Here is a 23,413-nt window from a genome sequence, read left to right on the forward strand (position 1 = left end):
GATGAGTGAGAGAGCGAGAGAATCATATTAGTTAACTTAGCTAGTAGAGGCTATAGTGGCTGTTTGGCTGTAGATGACTTAACTGTTAGTTAATTACATGGAATTGTTATGTAAACAGACAAATCCGAAACAGATGCTGTCTTAATCTGTTTTCTCTGTTAATTAAAGCACTGCAATTAAACAACATGGGTTCATTACCAATTGTCTCACAAACACTGGCCTGATATAAACTAACACTGTGGACAATCACACAGAAACTACTTGTCTAGACCACACTCAAGAGGCTAGTGTAGTAGGACTCCAGTTGATATGATGTGCCCGTGTTCACACGTCATAACACACACTGTATGTATTTGGTTATATTTGAATTAATAGCTTGGTTTGAGAGTAATATTGCCCAAGCAACTTTTCTCATACAAATAGCTGTAGAGAGAGCAATAAAACCTTCAATTTTAATGAGATATATTTTTGGCCAGGGCGGGCGTTAGGGGGCCTGGCCCAACCTACCGTACCTCCTTGCTAGTCCAAATAATATATTTGGCCGAGACGCGCACCAACAGAAAGAGGCATCAATCTCAGTTAAAGCATCCGAGCGAGAGAAACAACGCGACTCTGTCTCAATATGTGTACACCATGTGTCTGATGTCCGGGCCAAAAGAGTATGGCATGTCATACTATTTCTGGCCAGTCAGCATCAGACACGGGCTACATATAGAGGGGCGCTGTTTCGCTCGAGCGGATGCTTTCTCCGGTGATATAGTTTCAGCAGAGAGGAAGAGGCGAAACGAGAGAGCCCACTCTTGCCAGAATATGTCCAGTGTAAGCCCAATACGTTTCTATGAGAACATGCAGACCTTTCCCGCCTTTGGGACAAAGACTCCCATTGTTAGGACGGAGACATGAGCATCTCATCATTGTATACAGATCTCTGATTTCAGCCTCCTGCGAATTGGAAAGGAAAGTTGGCGAGTGCACAGTGCACTGTTAGGTTGATGGATTGCTGTAAAGTAAATTGATGTTTCACCAAAATTATATAATTACTCCTGTCTAAATAAAATCATTCAAAATACTTCACCGGGGAGCATGACTTAGCCAACGGGGATCATTAGCTTCTTTAATTAAAATGCTATGGATTGTTTCAAATCACAAGTGTGTTTGGGAACCCCACAATTTAGGTAGTGCACGTGGCAATAGGTCTAGCTCAGTTATTCCCAGACTGGGGTATGCGTAATGCCGTCGGGGGTACGCCAAAAAATAAAAAATATAAATAATAATAATAATATTCTTCACATTTATAAAACAGTCCATTGATATTTTCCAACTGGGCTATACATTTGCGTGAGGTTTTTTTTCACGCCTGAGTAGCCTCGTTTCACTGTCAAAAATCAAATTAAACCATCTAGTGTTCAGCAAAATAACAACATGATGTCAAATACAGGTATCCTAGTCAAATAATTAACATCCAATCACATTAACCGTTACTCTCTCGTGGGAATTCGACTAACGGTCCGTATGTAGCCAAACGTAGCTGCTGCTCATGTTGGTATCTGTACTGATGGTGCAAAAGCCATGATAGGGAGACATCGTGGATTGGTAACTGTACACAGCAGCATCCACCGAGGCTCTTGCTGCCAAGGGAATGCCTGACAGCTTGAAAGACTTTTGGACACTACAGTGAAAATGGTTAACTTTGTTAAAGCAAGACCCTTGAACTATTGTGTATTTTCTGCACTATGCAATTATACGGGCAGGGACCATGTAATGCTTTTATAACATACAGAAGTGCACTGGTTATCAAGGGGCAAAGTATTGGCACTTTCTTTTAATCGAGAGAGGAGCTTATAGTTTTCTTTACTGACCATAGTTTTCACTTGTCTGACGGCTTGCCTAATGACGAGGTTCTCACAAGCCTGGCCTGTCTGGGTGATGTTTTTTTCTCACCTGAATGATCTGAATCTAGGGTTACAGAGACTTTCTGAATTTAGGATTACAGGGACTCTCTGAATCTAGGGTTACATGGACTCTCCATAACTATTTTCAATGTGCACGACAAAATTGAGGCTATGATTAAGAAGTTGGAGCTCTTCTCTGTCTGCGTTAATCAATCAAATCAATCAAATGTATTTATAAAGCCCTTATCAGGATATTTTTAGTAATTTTTTTCTCAGCTTTAGGCCTAGAAACAAAAATATAAAATGCAACATGCAACAATTTCAATGATTTTATTGAGTTACACTTAAAATTAGGAAATCAGTCAATTGAAAATGCCATGGGCCCACCCACTTGGGAGCCTGGCCCAGTCAATCAGAATGAATTTTTAACTCCTCGGTTTCATCAGCTGTCCGGGTGGCTGGTCTCAGACAATCCCGCAGGTGAATTAACCGGATGTGGAGGTCCTGGGCTGACGTGGTTACACGTGGTCTGCGGTTGTGAGGTCGGTTGGACATACTGCCAAATTCTCTAAAACGACGTTTGAGAAATGAACATTACATTCTCTGGCAACAGCTCTGGTGGACATTCCTAAGTTTTTTGTGAGTATAGAACATTTCTATGATATTTTATTTCAGCTGATGAAACATGGGACCAACTCTTTACATGTTACATTTATATTTTTGTTCAGTATATTTGACTTAGTTGATGATGGAAGATATAAGCCTTCTGCTGCATTGGCCTATAGGCTATCCATGAGTTCTATGCTCTAATTTCTTTAGCCGCTAATGGATCACAGCGTAGCAATGTGTCCATATGGCAGAGGCTAGTTATTATTGAAATGAAACTGTTCCACGAAAATGTGCATATAAAAAATAATCATAAATGGCACGCAGATCGGTATGAATGATAGGATAACTTGTAAACTTCCCCAAACTTCAAACTCACGAGCTGCTTATGGTCTTTACCAATACACGCATTTAAAAAATTGTGAAAGCGCAAGTGCGCGACACATAGGAGGTCCCGTGATAGGAGGTCCCGTGAAAAAAACGGACCCGCCTATGGAAATCAAATGCACTCCAACTGATTCATTCTAGCGCCGGGTCGGTTTTAAACCAGTTAATCTCGCTACTAAAAAGGGAGAACTGGCCTTACTGAATCAGAGTGAGGTATACAGTTTGAATCTCATCAGAGTGTGCTGCATTTGTAATGCCATGGTGATTATGGGCTTATGGGTGTTTAATTCGCCTGCCCATAACCCCACAAAGTAATCCTCCTCAAAATGAATCCATTTTAATATGCAGGCAAACTATTTGTCCTTTAAAGCTCTCCAGAAGTGTTCATATGCCCTGTATTGGACCAAAATTCAGAAACACATTGATAATAGACATTGTTACCTACACATCCTCAGTTGACATTGAATCTGCTGCAAAAATTGGCATGCGACTTTGTTTTGTGTTTCCACATAGTGTGTGTTAACAAGCACACGCGCATCCTTGTGTGCATGCCTGCGTGTATCTGTAGGGGGGTTTAGGGCTTCCCTATGTCCAAGTGTATAAATTACATATACGCTGCAGTTACTTCCTCTGCCTTCTCAGCAGAATGACTCAGTAGTCCTATCAGTATCGGCGCAGACGATGACAGAGCAGCCCGGGCCTGCTGAAAAGATACCACACATCTTTGTCCAAATACCCCATGACGCTCAAGCCAACCGTGAAATGCAAAGTGTTCCGCGCTCTAATGTCGCGTGAAGCGCAGAGTATCCTTTCACAATGGAGGTTGCTCGACAGAAAACATCTATGTCTGCCGATCATCATACATAGGGCCTCCAGTTTTTCTATTGGAATGAACTATTAACATATTGGTACATTTTAATAATATTGCCAATAGCATATTTTGTTTTGCTTCAGCACTGTCCTTGACCCTCGTGTTTTGTAGGCCACTATCATGCCGTGTTCATAACAACTGGCAACTCGAAACTCGGAAATCTCCGCGTTCAGACTTCAGTGCGTTCAAGACACCTAGGAACTTGAAAAAAACAAACTCCAAAACAATTTTTCACAGTCGAACGGACACCCAACTCGGAATTCCAAGTTCTAGTTCCGAGTTGTTTTGAACGCGCCATTTCATGAGCTCCGACTTTCCGACCTGAAAATAACGATCATGATTTGACCTCCTATTTTTCCGAGTTCCCAGTTGTCGTGAAAGCACCATCAGTAGCAGCACTTGACGTTGTGACCTGGAGCGACCGTGTCATTATAGCCAGCTCAGTGGGCGTTGTTGTCACTGTGGCCCACTGATAGACTGGGTGTGGGGACTGGGAAGATTATATATACACACACACAGGGAGTGACCACTGTTAGGTCATCATTAATCATCGCAAGGCAATTACATGGATCAATACATGTATAATTTGTAGTCTTCATACATGTAGAATGACGCCATCTGTTTGCCAGTAAATCCCGCCTGTGTCACGTTAGACTCGAGAAAGGGCCCGTGGCTAAAGGATTGTGGCAGAGATGGGCCACGGCTGTTTAAAATACATTATTCTTCTTGTCATGATGGGTGAGGGGTCGTTACCGCTTCATTAACGCAGCGGCCACTTGCACCTGCGCTCCAGTGGAGAGCGCGAGTCGCGGAGAGAGCGCCAAATAAGGATATATATATGGACCACCTCGTTTGGCTGGCGTTAGCAGAAACGGAACGCAAAATAAAGAATGTGTATAGAGATTTAAATTGCGTTTTAAACCGTAGGGGGTGGAAGATGTAATCTGGTTACATAAAAGCCCTTAGAAATTGCACACTCGCCCCTAATCCGGTATTCATGTTCCACTGTCCTGCGGCTGAATAGGCGAAACACTTGTGGCTTTCATTGAAAATAGCGCGCGCGTGGGACCTATTTTTTGGGAAAAAATGATATAGCCAAACATTAAAAGGATTGGCATATCTTCGTAGTATTTATTCCTATCACATTGCAGCGTCAAATCGGCAGTGTTCTATGCGCTCATGACGATTTGCTGACGCGCCTTTACCCCCCCCCCCCCCCCCCCCTCCCCCGAGTGAAGCTGCGAGAGAGCAAAGAGGCTGGGAACCGGTCACTCTCGCTCTCGCTTTCTTCACCGAATGTGAAGGAAGGCAAGTCCTGCGGCAAAAATCAGCGAGATTCCAGGAGAGGCATCCCAGCTCTGTTGCAGAAATGGAGGTTCCAAACTTGGGACACAACCTAACTAGCCCGATGAGTCCGTGTGAGGGCATGATCAAGAACCTCAGCTTGGATGCGATACAGTTATGCGAGCGAGAGGGTAAGCACAAAATACATGTAGTTTAGGCGTTGTAATTCCAATGATCACCCCCATCCGTTTCCACAAATTTCATTCTGTGTGCATTAGAAGATTCCCTGACATCAGATAATGAAAGATGATAGCCCTCTATAGTAGTGCCACAATGTCTGAATAGGTGTCCAAGAAGTGCATAACGCTTCTGTTTGGCCCTTATTTTATGATGAAAGTGTAACAATATGGGCATGTTTACAGTTTATCTGGATTGGATGGAGACCGGTGCGCTGCAGCATCAGCGGCATAGACGAGGGCGTCAATGCATAGATTTTTCTTCACATAACCTACCCTATCTATGGAGCCTATGCATTTAGGTTTTCACAACGAAACGAAATGGTCATATCAGAAAAATGCTAGGAAAGCAATTTGGCGCAACGGTGGGGTTTCACCATTTCAGAACCATGGACGTGGACAGCAGTCGGCAAAGCGCTTTTACACAGGTTCCAATGGATATAGACTAAGATAAGGACATTATTGCCTGGTGCAGCTCTGAACAAAGCTTAAAATTACAAATATATAGTCTATATTGAAGTAGCCTACCGTTAGAGCTGTTTTCATTTCAGAAACCACATCCACAATCCCAATACAAGGATAGCTTTGAATTGCATTATTTAACAGGCTCTGACTAAGAAAAGCTACATGATTTGATGATTTAGCTGGTTGAGAAGACAACTATTTATGTATGCTACAGAGGAATCGCTTTACAATGGCTCAAACATTATGGTCTGATCATTAAAAGGCTTTGTTGAAGTTCACATTTCGATACCAGGCCTATTAATTGTAGCTTAATATGACAATTGTATGTGAACATTTCAATACTGGATGTCAAATGCATGATGTAGCCTAGGACCTAAGTTAGCCTACTAGGCCTATATGTTACCAGGATGGATTTTTATTTTTGCAACATTGAGATCATTTTGAGAAATACATGCAGATGAAGGCCAGCTGTTGCTAGGCCTAGCCTAGGCTACTTTTCTCTAAGTGTAGCCTATATCCTACGATGGCTGATTTGAATGGAAAAAAGAGCAAGTCATGATCACTGGAAGACTGGGCTCAAAGATGGCTGCACCCATAGAAAGGAGTGTGCAGCAGGACATGGAGCATCCACACCCTTCACTCTAATTCCTTAGATCATTTTACAACAGAGGGAGAAAGAACATGGACAAATCCATTTGTTCCATAATATGCTAGATGACACATACTCAATGCATTCATTGCATTACAAGACAATAATCGACAAACTATAAGGTATGGCCTAGTCACAGAAATACTAAAGATGTGTTTTTAGAAAAATGTTGGTAGTGAGCATCTTAAACTGAGCTTTGATTTGTACATAGGGGGTGTTGTCTAGGGCCTGTGTAGTCAATGGTGGTCTTCACAGGACCACACAAGCAGGGCAGTTAGACCCTGCCAGCATCTTTTGCACTGGTTCATTTTCGCATCTGCTGCTTAGTGGGATGCAGTTGATATCCTCTTATACAACTCTGGCCTGATTTAAAAGCTGTCATTTTAGTAATGGTATACGCTGGACTTTCTGAGGGACGTAGTTGTTGGTGCCAGCTCTGTGCTTTGTACTTGTATTGGCCCCTCTGCAGCAAACAAGCACTCTCCTATTTGTCAGGCAATACTGGGTAAATAGTGGCTAAGTGTCCTTGAGCTGCCCATTGTTTATAGTACAATATCACAACAATCTCTGTCATTATTTACAGATTCTGAGGGGAAATGACAGGATTATAATCAGGCGTCTGCATCCTTTATACAACATTGTCATTTTAGTATGAAGCTCTTTTCCCAAGACAGGCTACTTCTTCACTGGCTTTGATGATGCTTGATATAGCCTACATCAGCATCATGGGTTTGTGTTTTTCAACACTCCTATTTCCATGTAGATTTCAATATCTCTGATCCAGGGTCACTGATGATAGGGCCAATGCCATGATAACAATAAAACCATACCTATTAGACAGACCATATAAACATGAAAGCAGTTTAAATCATGGTTTTAGAATAAATCAGGTGTAGGACAGGATGATCGCCTGAAAAAGCATTCTCATTAACACCACAGACAGCTTTGAGGTCTTATACCTCAACATCACATGTAGTTTATTCTGCTTTGACAGACTAAAGCTTGAAGCAAGCTGTTTTGATGGGTTAGTATCATTTTAAATCTTCAAGGTTATGTTTTCATGTCATTTCCTTAGGCTTGTTCAAATGTAGGGACTGTGCCCAAGCTTTTACGAACTGTTTGCTGTCTACAAATACAATACATTCAGTTCTCTTGGAAATGTTCCCCAATGTGTTTATAAAACATTAAATTTCATATTTATTTTAGTGCTGCAAACCTGTCAAATAATCTAGCATATGATCAATATTTAATCGTCAACACAAACGTGAGGATTCCCAAGTCAACCCAGACTAGCAAATGGCTTTGTCAGAGGCCTATCCCATATGTTAGCATTGTGATGTGTATAAAGTGGGGGTGGATAGCAGCAGATATAAACTATATATATATATATATACACTATATATATATATATATATATACAAAAGTATGTGGACACCCCTTCAAGTTAGTTGATTCGGCTATTTCAGCCACACCCGTTGCTGACAGGTGAATAAGATCGAGCACACAGCCATACAATCTCCATAGACAAACATTGGCAGTAGAATGGCCTTACTGAAGAGCTCAGTGGCCTTCAACATAGTACCATCATAGGATGCCACCTTTCCAACAAGTCAGTTAATCAAATTTCTGCCCTACTAGAGCTGCCCCTGGCAACTGTAAGTGCTGTTATGGTGAAGTGGAAATGTCTAGGAGCAACAACGGCTTAGCCGCGAAGTGTTAGGCCACACAAGCTCACAGAACGGGACGGCAGAGTGCTGAAGCGCGTAGCGTGTAAAAATCTTCTGTCCTCGGTTGCAACACTCGCTAACGAGTTCCAAACTTCCTCTGGAGGCAACGTCATGTCAAGAACTGTTTGTCGGGAGCTTCATGAAATGGGTTTCCATGGCCGAGCAGCCGCACACAAGCCTAAGATACTCATGCGCAATGCCAAGTGTCGGCTGGAGTGGTGTAAAACTCACCGCCATTGGACTCTGGAGCAGTGGAAACACGTTCTCTGGAGTGATGAATCACGCTTCACTATCTGGCAGTCAAACTTACAAATATGGGTTTGGCAAATGCCAGGAGAACGCTACCTGCCCAAATGCATAGTGTCAACTGTAAAGTTTGGTGGAGGAGGAATAATGGTCTGGGGCTGTTTTTCATGGTTTGGGCCCCTTAGTTCCAGTGAAGGGAACTCTTAACGCTACAGAATTCAATAACATTCTAAACGATTCTGTGCTTCCACTTTGTGGCAACAGTTTCGGGAAGGCCCTTTCCGGTTTCAGCATGACAATGCCTCTGTGCACAAAGCGAGGTCAATACAGAAATGGTTTGTCGAGATCGTTGTGGAAGAACGTGAATGGCCTGCACAGAGCCCTGACCTCAACCCCATCGAACACCTTTGTGATGAATTGGAACGCAGACTGCGAGCCAGGCCTAATCGCCCAACATCAGTGCCCGACCTCACTAACGCTCTTGTGGCTGAATGGAAACAAGTTCCAGCAGCAATGTTCCAACATCTAGTGGAAAGCCTTCCCAGAAGAGTGGAGGCTGTTATAGCAGCAAAGTGGGGGGGGGGTTAACTCCATGATTTTGGAATGAGATGTTCAACGAGAAGACGTCCACATACTTTTGGTAATGTAGTGTATGTGAGAAGGCACACGTGACTGAGCCTTTCCCCTCTGTCTCAAGAGGAGCTCTGAGAACTGCATAGAGAAATAAAATAACTGGAACTGACATCACCATCTGAAGGAGCCGTTATTCTTTGTTAAAAAGCCAAACATCCATTTTGAATGCTGTATAAGAAATTCAGGCCCACTTGTCTACCAAATCAAATGTGTACCAACCAGGTCTAATCTCAATTTAAATGTATTCTGTCTATGTCCCGTGGTCACCAATTCAATAAGTTACCATGATGGATGGGTGACATTAATTTAACCAAGTAGCTGTGTCTGTTCTCTAAGAGACCTCCCAACCGCCATCCCCCCATTCCAGCTGTGACACCATCCTAGCTAGCCTCACTGTCAGACACTGGTTGTGTATGTGTGAGTTGAGCCTACCATCTGACTTTCAGCAGCACCAACTAAATGAACAGTAGCCATAAGCCCCCTCCCCAAGAGCCCAATATTACCAAACATTATCTCAGGCCTGATGCCATTTGTTTTTCTAAAATATACTAACAACACTAAACAAGAGGCTTAGACTCAAATCCCCTAAAAGCCAGTGGAAACCATGGAGAAGCCTTTATGAGAGAAATCCAGGAACTGAAAGGGGAAACGGAGTCATACTCTTGATACCATACCAGTAGTGTTTACAAATAATTTTAAAGATTTGTTATGATTTATTGTCCTGGCACTCTGACAACTCATCTGAGTAAGCAGGCATGAGAGCACATATTTTGTGTGGACAGTTGCCCCATGACTGTGTCTGGCAGTAGCCTTGTTTACACATTGCACTAAAATGTGGGTTTCGTGATCTGCTCAATCCGAACAGTTAGTTAGTCAATGTTAAAATGTGTCTCTTATCCGTCCACTGTGTCCACATTGTGGCCAGATTTCCTGGTGCCGTCCTGTATGGAAATTATTTGACTGATATTCTTTCAGAATAATATTAATGTACTATGTATTTATTTTATGCCATTTTATTGATGCCATAAGTCAATGGTGCTACCTGTCAATTATTTTAGAGGCCGGTATAATGATAATTTAAATGGTTTGACTATCAAGATCTGTTTACACTTGATTGATATCCAGATACAATGGGTCCCTGACTACCTCCGGAGGTACACAATGTGTATTTTAATCATCCACACCTGTATCAAAATGTGGGCACAATCAGAATGTGCACAAGATCAGGACAAAGAAAGCATGTTAGCACTAGGTGTAAACGGGGCTTATTACACTGCTGCTGCTCTCCACCTCATCCAGACCAGACACTGCACTTCCAGCTCTCTGGGGATTTAACCCTTTGCTGTGAACAGATTGTGTAACCTAGTTGGGGGGACAAAATTATGTTGGAATTGAAATAGTTATTTAGGTAAAAGAGTCTTCTTGATAAAAATTATAAATGACGTGTATATCAACAATGCTATGTAAACAGTTCCATAAAAGATTGATTTTTACGCCAAAGTATTCTGTTGAGGGATTTAACATAATTTCCTCTCACTCTGGTTAAACATGCTAATTCTATGCAAACGAAACACAATGACTCACCTCTTCATCCTCCCCTAAGGCCTTTTGGATTTAATGAATTTGCTAGAACAGCTGGGTATATTTAGAGCTGAACTTCTTTTATGATATTTTTTTATTTTCTTTAGTCATTCACTCTGCATTCTTACTCATTGTTTTCTGTTTTTGTTTCTATTTTATTGTTTTCTTTGTTGCTCAATTATCCTGTGATTTTATTGGAGTAATGCGTTACACACAGTATCTGTATGGAGCCATATGAACAGAGCTTTGTGTTTCACTTCTAGTAAGATGTTACCGCTTTCACTCTCAGCGTGTGCTATCTTGCAAGTGTATTTTGAAAGTCTTGCACTGAATCGTACTTGGCGTTTATAGTGTTGTGTTGGAGTCTTTTAGCGTGAGAATGAACCAAAAACAAATGGTCTGTCTAGACAGTACCTCTGGAATTCCAACCACCTATAATGCTTCGACTTTGAATTCATAGCAGTGGATGCTGCTGAGGGGAGGACGGCTCATAATAATGGCTGGAATGGAGCGAATGGAATAGCTTCAAACAGATGGCAACGACGTGTTTGATGTATTTGATACTGTGAGGGAAAATGTTGTTGTCTGAGGTGATAGCATTGAATTGTACACAGCATCTCCTTTCATTCTATCTTGGTTCGTGCAGGTGACTGTGACATCCTTCTCAAACCAATTGTCAGTACGCCCAGAACACGGTTCTGGGAACCAAAAGAAGTATCTCAGTTTCAAGGTCCCAGTTTTGAGAGATGAAGCCTCGTCAGTCACTTGCAGGAACCAACATTAATAATGAATAATGTAAATCATGCTTATATGACTTGTTTGTGTAGCAGTATAAAAGGACTGAGAAGGAAAGCCCTTGTCAGAGTTTTCATCAAGCTAGGATTGAGTTTGTGAACATCTCCGGCCGTGATAATAAAGATTGATTCATTTACATTGAGTTTGAGTCCTTAGTGGTGAATTTCCACGACAATACCATCCCACCAATTCCGCTCCAGCCATTATTACGAGCCCAGCCTCCCCAATTAAGGTGCCACCAACCTCCTGTGATTTATAGCCTATGGGTCATGTCGACACTCAGGAAAACTCCTCACCCAAATCACAAGACAAGCCATGTATATATGTTAAGTAGGTTGATATTGATTGTTGATTTTGTTTAACTTCCCCATATTGCTCAAATTAAAGGGCAGTACTCAATTAGTTTCATTTGACAAGGTTAAAGTAAAGGACACATTTGCAGCAAACTGCGATTCTTGGCCATGCTACCTGGCCTTCTATGTAATTGATGAGATTGTGAGCCATGGATTCAATTACTTAAATGCAACCTGCTATACCAATGTTCATGTATTTATTTACAAACCACAGTCTTATTTACAGAGCAGACAGATTGTATTCTGAAAGCTACTGCATAAATTCGGCAATGCGGATTTCATTGAGACCTGCATCATGCCAATGTTTCTATTTCAAAATGTGGCAAAGTGATAAACACCCTGCTGCACCTGTGTGAATAAGCTTGTAATCTGCTGGTGACATAACTGTGAGCTGTGTCTTCACAGACCAGACAGCTGGCTGGCTTAGAGCCTTCAGTATGACAAGACTCATTTATAATCCTCTGAAATGATGGACCAATATATTGCATGCCATTTCAGAAATGGAAATAATGTATACAGTATGTCCTTCCATAGGCTCGTCTCCCCACCAGGCATAATTCTCTTTTCCACGGCTTCCTTTCTCTTGGGTTTGATGAGCTATTGAGCTGTCTGAGTTATGCTGCATTGGTAAATGCCTTTTTAAGGACCTAACACTGAACATCATTATGCTCACTATGTGAGCTCACCATTAGTCTGGCAGTCAGGGCTAGTTTGGGAAATTCCAGACCTAGGGTGTATGCTGGAACATGAATACATTGTAGGAGGCAACCCGTCCATCTGAGAGGCTACGTCACAGCCTCCATTACCTAATAGGCATATTGATTCCAATGACCTCCAAGCCTGTCGAACGGAACAGGCCTTAAACACAAATTGTCTGTGACCATTGCTTGATGTTAATTATGGGAGCCAGCTAGTTTTAGGCCTCAGGCTAGGATCACCATCGCACTAGGTTAGCTTGGGAGAACACCTATAATACTCAACTACGGCAGTCCTGGCTGACGTAGATTCAGTACCACAAGGCCTGGGCCAAACAGGCCGACAGCTCCATCAAAGCAAGACGAGCGTTCTATGATTCATACAGTATAGTAAAATAATAACAAAATACTGAATGTTGAATCCATTAGGTAATGCTCGACTACGTTTTATTAGAACATTAAAGGGTAGGTAGGATGAGTTTTTACTCACCAAATTAACAGCGTAGTGTGGTCAAAGACTTAGTTACTTAGTTGTATTCACAGTGTGGTTACCTATAACCACACTGTATAATAGTTATGTTTTGGGATTTAGAAATATTTATGAACTTCTTTTTTATATAGAACATCAATTCAAACATTCAATTGAGCAAACTATTTCAGATGTATAGTGAACACAGAGTTCTTCACAGTAGTAGAACTTTGTGGGATCAGCAGAACCAAGGGATGGTTGCACCTGCCTCTCTTCCTCTCTGATTCAGATGGGTTGGGTTAAATGTGGAAGACACATTTCAGTTGAAGGCATTCAGTTGTACAACTGACTAGGTATCTCCCTTTCCCTTTCTGCCATTGGAAGAAGAGCACTACCCACCGCTGTTGCTCCACCTTCATTCTATGGATGTGATTGTTGGTTGTTGCTGTTGTTTTTACTTTTTCAATCAAACCTGAAATGTAGAAACATTCAGATACTAAGCAACAAGAAAAGACAGGAAATTAATGAGGAGAAATCACTGTTGTGTATTGTTTATTGACAGATGTGCTCTCACCATGATGATTTATCCTCTCTCTTCAGGAGGCTGATGACCCACAGCAGCAGGGAGGCAGGGTCTTGGGTATCCAACAGCGCCAACTAGTGTGTCTCGTGGCCAGTGGCATGAGGCGACAGGAAATACATACTGCCCCTGATCAGACAGAGAGTGAGAGACACAGGGAAGATAGGAATTATACGAGTAACGCCTCTACCTGATGTATAGACAGAGCATGCTGCTGATCACAATACAAACTTACACAAAACGTATGTTATATAGACCTACATGTACATTTTCTTAACTATTTTAGCTAGCTAGCTATGGATTAGGCGCCCCAAATCAGCAACCACAGATCGCAGCAGCTGTTCCCTCGCTGCACCAAAGTCAATCAGCCAAATGTATTTCACAAAGCCCCTTTTACATCAGTAGTTGTCACAAAGTGCTTTACAGATACCCAGCCTAAAAGTCTGCTGGAACTGTATCAATGTCTTTAAAAAGTAGTCTCATACAGTTGACTTTGGAGGTCCAGCTCTCTGTCTTTACCTTCTTTGATTTGAGTCATCTGCTTTGTATTGTTAGCTCAATTTATTTCATGCCACAACCTTGCTAGCTGCGGGGTAAATTACTGCACGTCTGACAAACGTAAATAGCGCATTTGTTACTTTGATAACTCATTTGAGTAGGCCTACCCGTGCACGTGCTTTGATCGCACATGGCTAGCTAGCTAACAAGCTCGACCTTGTTACATTTTTACATATAGCGGTAAAACGATGAAAGTTTATAGTCCGTTAGTGGGACCCTGCCCACAATCTAGCTACGTGTAAATGCTGCTGTGTCGTTATTTCGTATGTTTACTTAACTTCCTTACATCCGGACTGGAGCGGATAGCTAGCTAGCTGCCCAACTTGGCTTGGCCTGCCGCCTGCATTGCTTCATTGGTTTGTGTGGAAACAAGTAAAAAATAGGATTGGAAATTAGATGCTTTTTCTTGCATTCTGACTAGCTAGCTAGCTAACGTTAACTGTCATAGCTTGGGGGACAAATGTTCATACGAAATCCATCACATTTCCGTGTTGGGGGGTGGGCATATCCTGCAAATTGTCCCAAGTATAACGTTAGGCCTATACCTAGCTCTACATTTTCATTTGAATTAAACCAATGGACTCACCTTCATATTGACTGGGATTATGATCTTCTAGGCCGGGTGGGACTACATGGGTTGAATTGTGTTTACATTTCTAGAGGCTGTTTATAATGAGTGATGTTCTGTTGGACTGTATAGTGTAGTCACAGATAGAACGGCTAGTTAGTTACCAGTAGCTTTGGTGTGGTGAATCTAGGTCCAGGGCTGAGCAGACTGCAGCCCCACAGGAGGGCCTTTGGAGAGGAAGGCAGAAGGAGCTGGTGCTGCTGCTGAGTCAAACACGGTCTGTCTGTTAGACCTCCTCTGTGCAAAGAGGTCTTTAATCCCATCATCACCTGACCCTCTCCTCCTGCTTCCATTTATCCCTCTTTCTCAGGGGAGAGGGCCAGACAAAGTAAAGAACCTCCACAGACTGTGAAGATGGATCACATCAAAAGGATCATGCATTTAGGCCTATTTGTCAGGAGGAAATAGCCTACGTAATTCAGTGGTTGACTAGTTGGTACCCATTTAGTTTAGTAAATGTACAATAATTCAATATTGCTCAGCAAGTACCTTCCTACTGGTATCTGCTTCTTTAGAAACAAAGGTATAATATTTTACAGAGTTGTGTGTGTACCTTTAGTTGGACATAATTTGCCACACATTTTGAGTAATTTAGCACAGCATTATCACAGTTTAGTCATACTAGGCCTATACCTAATTCTGTGTGATTAGATCGCCAAATGCTAACGAAAGCAGTTTGTAATGCTGTTATGTGGGCAAACGTTGACAGCATTAGCCAGGCTTACATTTGACATTTTAGTCATTTAGCAGACACCCTTATTTAGAGTGACTTACAGTTAGTGCATTCATCTTAAGATAGCTAGGGGAGACAACCGTTATCACAGTCGTAGTACCATGCCAGTGCCAGTGTAATTCCTCTATTTGCAGGTTAATGAGGTGGGATTAGTGTAAACAGCTGAATAGCTAAATCAGCATTCTGGCACAGTGGCTTGGGCTGTGTGGGATGGGTGCTAAACAGCCATCCAAAATCTGGTTGGGTTTTACTCTGTGCTTTGCTGTTGGCCAACACTTAATTTTCTCAAACCAGTGTTCAGTGTTTGCAGATAGCCTAGCGGTTATAGAAGTTTGTTTAGCACAGAGCAGAAGACCTGTGTTGAAAAATGCCCCTTGACAGAAACCCATTTTTGCATGCCTAGTTCAATAACCTCAGTATGAATGATATGGTTTATATGTTTTGTAACAACTCCATATGAACCAATTTGTGGAATTACTCAATTATCACTTCGCCTCAAAACTCATGGTCCGAGATAGGCGTTCCATGGTCCACTGCTTTTCCCATTGATAATTGAGTCCCATGCATTACCCCAGAATTCCACATTCTTGCTCTTGTATTTAGTTCCTGTATTCATAGCTTGCACAGAAAACAAATTGTTGCCGTGCCTTGAGTAGGTGTTTTAGTGTGTAGTGGATTCTCATGGCCATGTTACAAAGCTCTTATTCACTCACTTGTTTTGGTGTATAACGCTATTTCTATTCCTGTGCGTCTTTGTGTGTGTGTTATGACATTTTCATGAACACGTAGACATTCTGTAGCACCAAAAGGTGTCTAAACATGCATTTAGTGAGGAAATTGTGAATTTTCCTTGCTACACACACCTGTTCAAAATAGGGAGTGCTGGACTAGATACTGAGGAACATGGTCTGACAAACCCTGAACAAAAGGCTTATCAGAGCAATCTTCTATCTACTTTCATTTTCTTTGTGTGTGACAAAAGAAAAATGTCCTCCATGAAAGAGAAAAGCGAGGCTTTATTAAGAGATCCATCTGTGTTGGGTTGAGTCACTATAATCATCAGCGTTTGAAATATTTAACACCGTATGTGCTTGTAATCTGAGGGGATTGCAGCGTTGCCATGACAACAGATACACGGTGGAGCTCCCGCTCTTTGGTAAATGCTCCACAGAGCACAGAGGCAGCTGAGTGGTGGAAGTGCTCCCTGTAGGGGACTGTAGGGCCCTATCTTATGTATTAGGTGTCTCAAATTTTAAAAAACGTCAGTAGTTCTCTAAATTGTAAAATATAATTGAGACATTTCTCATCTCCTTAAGCATTAAAGCCCAACCAATCCTTTTGTCCCTGTGCCACAGGCAATAAATCACAGGACAGCGGCATCGTAGAGATGGAGGAGCTTCCTGTCCCTCAGAACATCAAGATCAGCAACATCACATGTGACTCCTTCAAGATTTGCTGGGACATGGAGCCCCGGGTCAAGGAGCGCATCACTCACTACTTCATCGACCTCAACAAGAAAGAGAACAAGAACTCCAACAAGTTCAAACACAAGGTAAACTATTAACACGCACACAACAACAACTAGGCTATTTCAAAGGAAGAACTCACAGTTTATAATACAATCAAATGTATTTTATAAAGCCCTTTTCACATCAGCAGTTGGCACAAAGTTATTAAGATACCCAGCCTAAACCCCCAAAGAGCAAGCAATGCAGAAGCACAGAGACTAGAAAAAACTCCCTAGAGCCTGAAGTTGTCTCTAAAATAATTTCTACATGATAAGGCCAGTTGTTTAGTTTGAGCTATAACACCAACCAGTATGTACCCACATCGTAACCTTTATACCCCAAACAAGTTGTGTAACAGGCGTAATGAGTATATAAACGGAGAGTATCTTAAATAATTCATCAATCCCCCCACAATTTTTTTGCTTAACTAACACTCACACTTTACTTTTTTCCAGCTTACTCGCTCTGGATAAGAGCATCTGCTAAATTACTCAAATCGAAATGTAAACAAAGGATAGATAACCTTTTACCAGAGCTCAGAAGCAGAACTGACACTCCCACACTAGGGAACCTTTTGTATTCAAACAGATTAAGCCCTGAGCATGAATGATATCACACAGCGCTAGCAGAGACTAATTGCACAAATATGGCTGCTGTTTCAGCCTTTAATCTAATGCATCTAATGTAACATTTTTGCAGATCTATTTCATCAGCCTCCCATTCACATTCTGGGTGGAGTGAACATAAAAGCCCCCCCCCCAAAGGAAGTGGTTTTCTTCCCATTCTCTGTGTGAATATACATAGATAGAATGCATTTATTTTCATTACAGCACGCAGGGCCAATGTTGTGCATTAATGTACTGCTGTTGTCGCTACACAGGGCTGGTGTAATATTGCAGGGCGGGCCCAATCTATGTCCTGCTAATGCATAGAGACAGGAAGTACTAGGCTCCATGGCATACATTAACTCAATATTGAGGAGATGGGGGAAGGGGAACGCAACAGGAGTCTATACATGTCATATATGCAGCTTAAAGGTCATATTCAGACATTTTTTTTCTCAATATCAAGTAATTTCTGGGTAACAATGAAGTACCTTATTGTGATTGTTTTCAATTAAAATGGTCAAAAATAAACAAAAATAGCTTCATAGCAATGAGCAATTTCTCAAGCAAGAATTGTTCTGTGACTGTCTGGGCGTGGTCTGACTGAGGAGGGGAAAACTGAAAACTAGCTATTGGCAGAGAGGTTTGGAACTCTTTCTTCTTCGTGTATTAACTAATTTACCACCTGGTGATGTCACCAGACAGGCCAAAACTTTATCCCACAAAAACAGGCAGACATTTCAGGTGGTCTTTTCAAACAGCTCTTACAGTGTACGGGCAATATCATAATTTTCACAGTATTATTCCAACCTAATAGTGTGTAAATATATATAAAACATAGAAAATTCACGTTTTTGACTGCACTGGGCCTTTAACACTAAGCATTGTATTTATGCTGATTTAGTGTTTTGGTCTGTGCGTGGCATTAAAATATACTGTATCAATAGTGATGAGGCCACTACTGATATGTTGCTTTTGCAGCTGAACGGTGAATAATGTGTTTATTCAGAGTTTGTGTTTTGTATGTAGAGTTGTAAACTTTGTGTATGTTGAGTTTAAGCTCTGTCTGCCGGTGTCCCTGTCCAGGATGTCCCCACCAAGCTAGTGGCGAAGGCAGTGCCTCTGCCCATGACGGTGAGGGGTCACTGGTTCCTCAGCCCGCGTACGGAGTACACCGTGGCCGTCCAGACTGCCTCCAAACAGAGTGACGGAGACTACGCCGTGTCAGAGTGGAGCGAGATCATCGACTTCACCACCGCCGGTAAGGCAGGGGGCAGAAGAGGGACAGGGAAACAAAGCATTTATTTCTTGGCCTATCCCTAAAACCTTCTATCTTTATTTGATATAGGCCTACATGCTGTATTCTCTCATTAATGGCTAATCCTAACCCCTGTTTCCAGATTATTCCACGGTGCATCTAACCCAGCTGCTGGAGAAGGCTAAGGTCATCGCAGGCAGGATGCTGCGCTTCTCTGTGTTCTACAGGAATCAAAACAAAGAGTACTTTGACCAGGCCAGGTACGTACGAACGTCGGTACAACTGCCCTAGCAGCCAGCACAGTTTTATTCTGACGTTATGATACAGTATGTAAAAACGGTATAATACGGGGAAATCACGTAATATAGAGATACATGACCCTTTGCTGTACCTCCTTCCCTTGTAACTGAAATTGTCATAGGCTTTTCTCAAAGCTCAAAGGCAGTGGTCCAGATGGAATGGCTTAATGCTGTTTTTAATATATACTCAGATAGTATAGCCTGTGCATGTGTAAGTCTAGTTCTGTATTTGGGGAGTTAGTCTAAGCTCAACAGAAAGGTATTATTGCAAAAAACTGCCTCCAAATCCATTTAAAAAACTCTGCTTACATTGCATCATACAACAAGTAAAGTATCTAGGTTAGCAGATTATATTTGGGTAAAACAGCCGTTCCAGATATTTGTTTACTTATAGGATTTTCTGCATTCGGAACTAGAAGTGTACCATGGTCAGGAAACCTCTGAATTACTATTTTATATAACAGCAGCTTGCACAAGTTAGGTAGAATTTTTTTGGTTCGCATTTGCGCATATGTTTGCTGGAACAAATGACCTCCCCAATGACTGCATGCGTTGGACCAGTCTTAAAACGTAGCAGCTTTAATTGCTGGATACAAAGCCTTTTAAAGTATATTCTGATGAAAGAGGAAGCTGAGTGTGTAGCAAGCACCTGACTGGAAAGCAAGATGGAAAAGGGGGAAAGAGAGAGGAACAGAGTGAGAGGGAGAGAGAGGAGAGAGACAGAGAGGAGAGAAGTCTGGTGTATTTTTAGTTGTTTGCTGATGTGTTAACCGATTATGTATTTTTTCTTCTTGGGGGATAAGAGCACTTTCTGTTCTTTAGTTTTATCTTCTCGTATTTGAATTTCTCTGTAGTGTAGCATGGTGAAAAACTATACAGAAATGGCTTCATCTCGTGGAGAATACATTTACATTTACATTTAAGTCATTTAGCATACACCCAAGGACAGTAAAATGAGGCCTTTCCTATGATGACCCGGATGGGACCTTAATAATTAGATAGTTACCATGACAAAGAGACAATTATGGTTATAATGGCAACCTTTAAAGTGTTACCAATGTAATTACGCCACTAATTGAAGCCTTTGGAGCTCAGATTTGCATCATAGGATATGACTGCCAATTTAAACCTCACAAGGTGCTTTCAAGTTTCTGCTATTCATTTGTTGGCATCCAGAGATCTTGCCGAATACAATCTATCTGTCAGTTTTTTTTGTCTGAGTTCTGTCTAGGGGCAAAGAAAGGTCTGTTTGCCAGTGAGAAAACTGAGGAGCAATTCATTTTTATAGTAGATTAACTAGATGACATTGATTAGATCAGTCTTTTTACTCATTGTTTCCGAAATGCTTTCAGTAGGATTCAGCTGCTACCCAAATCCCTGGTTGTATCGATGATACATTTATTGTAATAACTTATAGTATAGTGATTACTCAGACAGTTGTCCATGTCTCCTCTCCAGGGAGGTGCATGGGAACCACATGCTGCCAGCTGTGAAGGACAACAGTGGAAGTCATGGCTCACCTATCAGCGGGAAGCTGAAGGGCCTCTACTTCAGCTGCAACACAGAGTTCAACACAGGCAAGCCCCCCCAGGACTCCCCCTACGGCCGCACACGCTTTGAGATCCAGGCTGAGACCCTGTTCAACCCCAAAACGAACCTCTACTTCGGGGACTTCTACTGCATGTACACGGCCTACCACTACGTCATCCTAGTGTTGGCCCCACAGGGTTCGCCCGGCGATGACTTCTGTAAGGCAAGGCTGCAAGCGCTCGACGTCACCAACAACCACTTCCTGACGTGCACGGTGGACGAGGAGGCGGGCGATGGGGCGCTGGTTTTCCGGCACGCCCAGGATGTGATCCTGGAGGTGATCTACACAGAGCCTGTGGACCTGGCGCTGGGCACGGTGGCAGAGATCAGCGGGCACCAGCTCATGAGCCTGTCTACCGTCAATGCCAAGAAGGACCCCAGCTGCAAGACCTGCAACATCAGCGTGGGACGCTAGTGGGAGACTGGACTGCACCTGTGCTACACAGATATACACACACGCAACCCCAACCTTTACCCACCTTTATATCCACAAAGGACCACTCTCCCAAAAGAAGAACATTGCAGGAGAGGGACCCAGACTGTGAAAGAAATTTAACAACAGGGTAGGGTGCTAGAATTCCCAGTCCACACGCACACGCACACACACACACACACACACATCATCCATTTTCCTTTTCAACCTCATAGGAACCACCCTCCCAAAAGTGTGGCATTCTATTCATCCCTCCCGCCTTCCCCATCAGAAGAGAAACCATGTAAAAGAGGGAGGAGCCCCAACTGAAAGATCTACAGCTGAAGTGTGGGATCCTAACAAGCCTTGGTCAGCATCATCCAAACTGCTATCCAACACTGACTGATCCCTTTAAATGTTCTAACCAAACATTGTTCCGTGCATGTATTCACACAGCTTTTCTCATTGATTTTCTCTCCTGTTGTTTTTCAAACGTCTCCTTCTCCCGTTGACCTCTTCAAATGTTCTGTTGTTCACTTCAGTCCAGGTAGACAGATGGTTGTGTTCCTGTTTTCACATCTCTCCTGGAAGGCGTTAGAATGGTTCAGATCCGACAGATCTAAGTTACTCCCTCCCTCTATCGGCAGAGACTGGTACTAATTTAGGGCTGCAGTGTCATCATCTTTAAGCCAAAGGTAACACAAAAGGACATAACTTGCTGTAGAATAACAATACTAATGCAACAGCCACTAAAAGCATATTAACGCGGAGATCAAGTTGAACTACTTGGTAACCATTAAGAGCATGATGCAGTATGTACAGCATGACTTTGAAAACTGAGTCTGTCAGTTCCTCTACCACAGCTACCCTTCTGCAATGTTATGTGGCGGTGACGTCTCACTCTACCACAGCTACCCTTCTGCAATGTTACGTTTGATTTATTCTAGTTATAAGGAAACCATAAACTGTGTTTAGTAAAGTAATGTGAAAAAATATTTATTTTTTACTGATATATACACATATAAACCAGAAGTGCACAATGTCAAGAGCTCTGATCCTAGTAAAGAATTACATTTTTGGATGATAAACACAACCAGGAGAAAACAACACAGATTTGAGTAACTTGCACTATGCCAACATTCACAAGTTAGTTTTTTTCCAAGGTAATGTATAACTTGAATTTCCACAATTCATCATATCAACTATGAACTATTACATATCATAGTACAATGTGGGACTAAAAACTGATTGACATGCACAAACATTCTACAGGATCGTCGGATTGTGTATTCGGATGACATATCCCCCGTGCCAAGATTGCACTTTTCAAAGAGCAGCATTTTAACGTAGTAGACCACGTTACATACCTGTTATATCGACATTAGTTTGGCAAGAACAAAATGCAAGTAACAATAAAGTGCCATAAAATAGCTTAGAATAGCATAAAATAACATTTATCTAACATCAACTGTGATATATATTTGTTCTCTTTTTTTCCTTAAAATGAAAGTGTTACACTCGTTACATCAGTTTCATAAAATATTATAATTACATTAGTAGCATACAAAAAGTATAATTTGTCATGAATAACAAAGGACTTGTTAAGGGACTAAAAATAGCTGGATGTGGCCCAGCAATTCTTGTGGCACTCTTGCCATCAATCTTAACCAAAGTGAGAGTCAGTCAACATCAAAGTCATTTAAAGTGCATCACCATGTAAGCATCGCATGAAACATTACCAGAAGTACCGGTATCTCACTTTGAAATTTGTTCTGGAAAAAAAATTATCCAATAAAGTGAGCAAAAAAAAAACTGTTTCAAAATAAAAGTCCCACTGTGAAGGAGGCTCAAACAGTCTTCGGAGTATCCCGTTTACTGAGCAGGACTTCCAGCAAACGGTGTTTAGCTTTTAAGTTCTTGTACTCACAGTACTCCTCTGCCATGGGCCCACGGTCCTCTTTCTGGGCAGCCCTTTAAAGACGAGGAAGAGAAAAATACTAACTTAACATTTCAGATAAGCTGCAGCTTTCATTACTGGTATAGTCCCTGTGTTGCCTTATTCAGATAACTTTGTACAGTAAGTATTGTAATCGGAACATTTTACTTTCAAAAACCGCTACATGTACAAAATAAGTGTATAGTTCAAAGCAGTTGTCTCTATCTCTCCGTCTCTCTCCCAAGTACTTCTTTGTGTCGTATTAACGTCAGTAAATGTGTATCATGCTGTTGTGATTCTGATGAATTCTTCTGGTCGATGTTTTGTTTTTCACAAGGCATTGTTGAACTATGAAAACCAAATGTTCCAGTTTATTAAAAGAAAATTGAAGGAAAAGCAAAAAGTGAAGTGTAACGA

At 41.8% G+C, this 23,413-nt stretch overlaps 2 protein-coding genes across 3 annotated transcripts in view; one reads left to right on the forward strand and one right to left on the reverse strand.

Moving 5' to 3' along the window:
* The first annotated feature begins 4,978 nt into the window (after positions 1–4,978).
* LOC129836422 (phytanoyl-CoA hydroxylase-interacting protein-like) lies at positions 4,979–23,399 on the forward strand. Its single transcript, XM_055902554.1, has 5 exons — positions 4,979–5,231; positions 16,744–16,940; positions 18,588–18,762; positions 18,902–19,019; positions 20,517–23,399. Exons 1-5 carry the CDS (start codon positions 5,126–5,128, stop codon positions 21,061–21,063), a joined length of 1,143 nt encoding a protein of 380 aa, XP_055758529.1. The 5' UTR covers positions 4,979–5,125; the 3' UTR covers positions 21,064–23,399.
* Positions 22,041–23,413, reverse strand: part of LOC129836420 (protein FAM13B-like) — a 59,358-nt gene continuing 57,985 nt past the window's right edge. For both annotated transcript variants that reach the window (XM_055902548.1, XM_055902547.1), the window contains exon 20: positions 22,041–23,031. In XM_055902548.1, the coding sequence (XP_055758523.1) occupies positions 22,908–23,031 (124 nt within the window). In that variant the 3' untranslated portion in view covers positions 22,041–22,907. The remainder of the gene's footprint in view (positions 23,032–23,413) is intronic.

The sequence above is a fragment of the Salvelinus fontinalis genome, chromosome 37, assembly GCF_029448725.1.
Source record: "Salvelinus fontinalis isolate EN_2023a chromosome 37, ASM2944872v1, whole genome shotgun sequence".
NCBI classification, from domain to species: Eukaryota; Metazoa; Chordata; class Actinopteri; order Salmoniformes; family Salmonidae; genus Salvelinus; species Salvelinus fontinalis.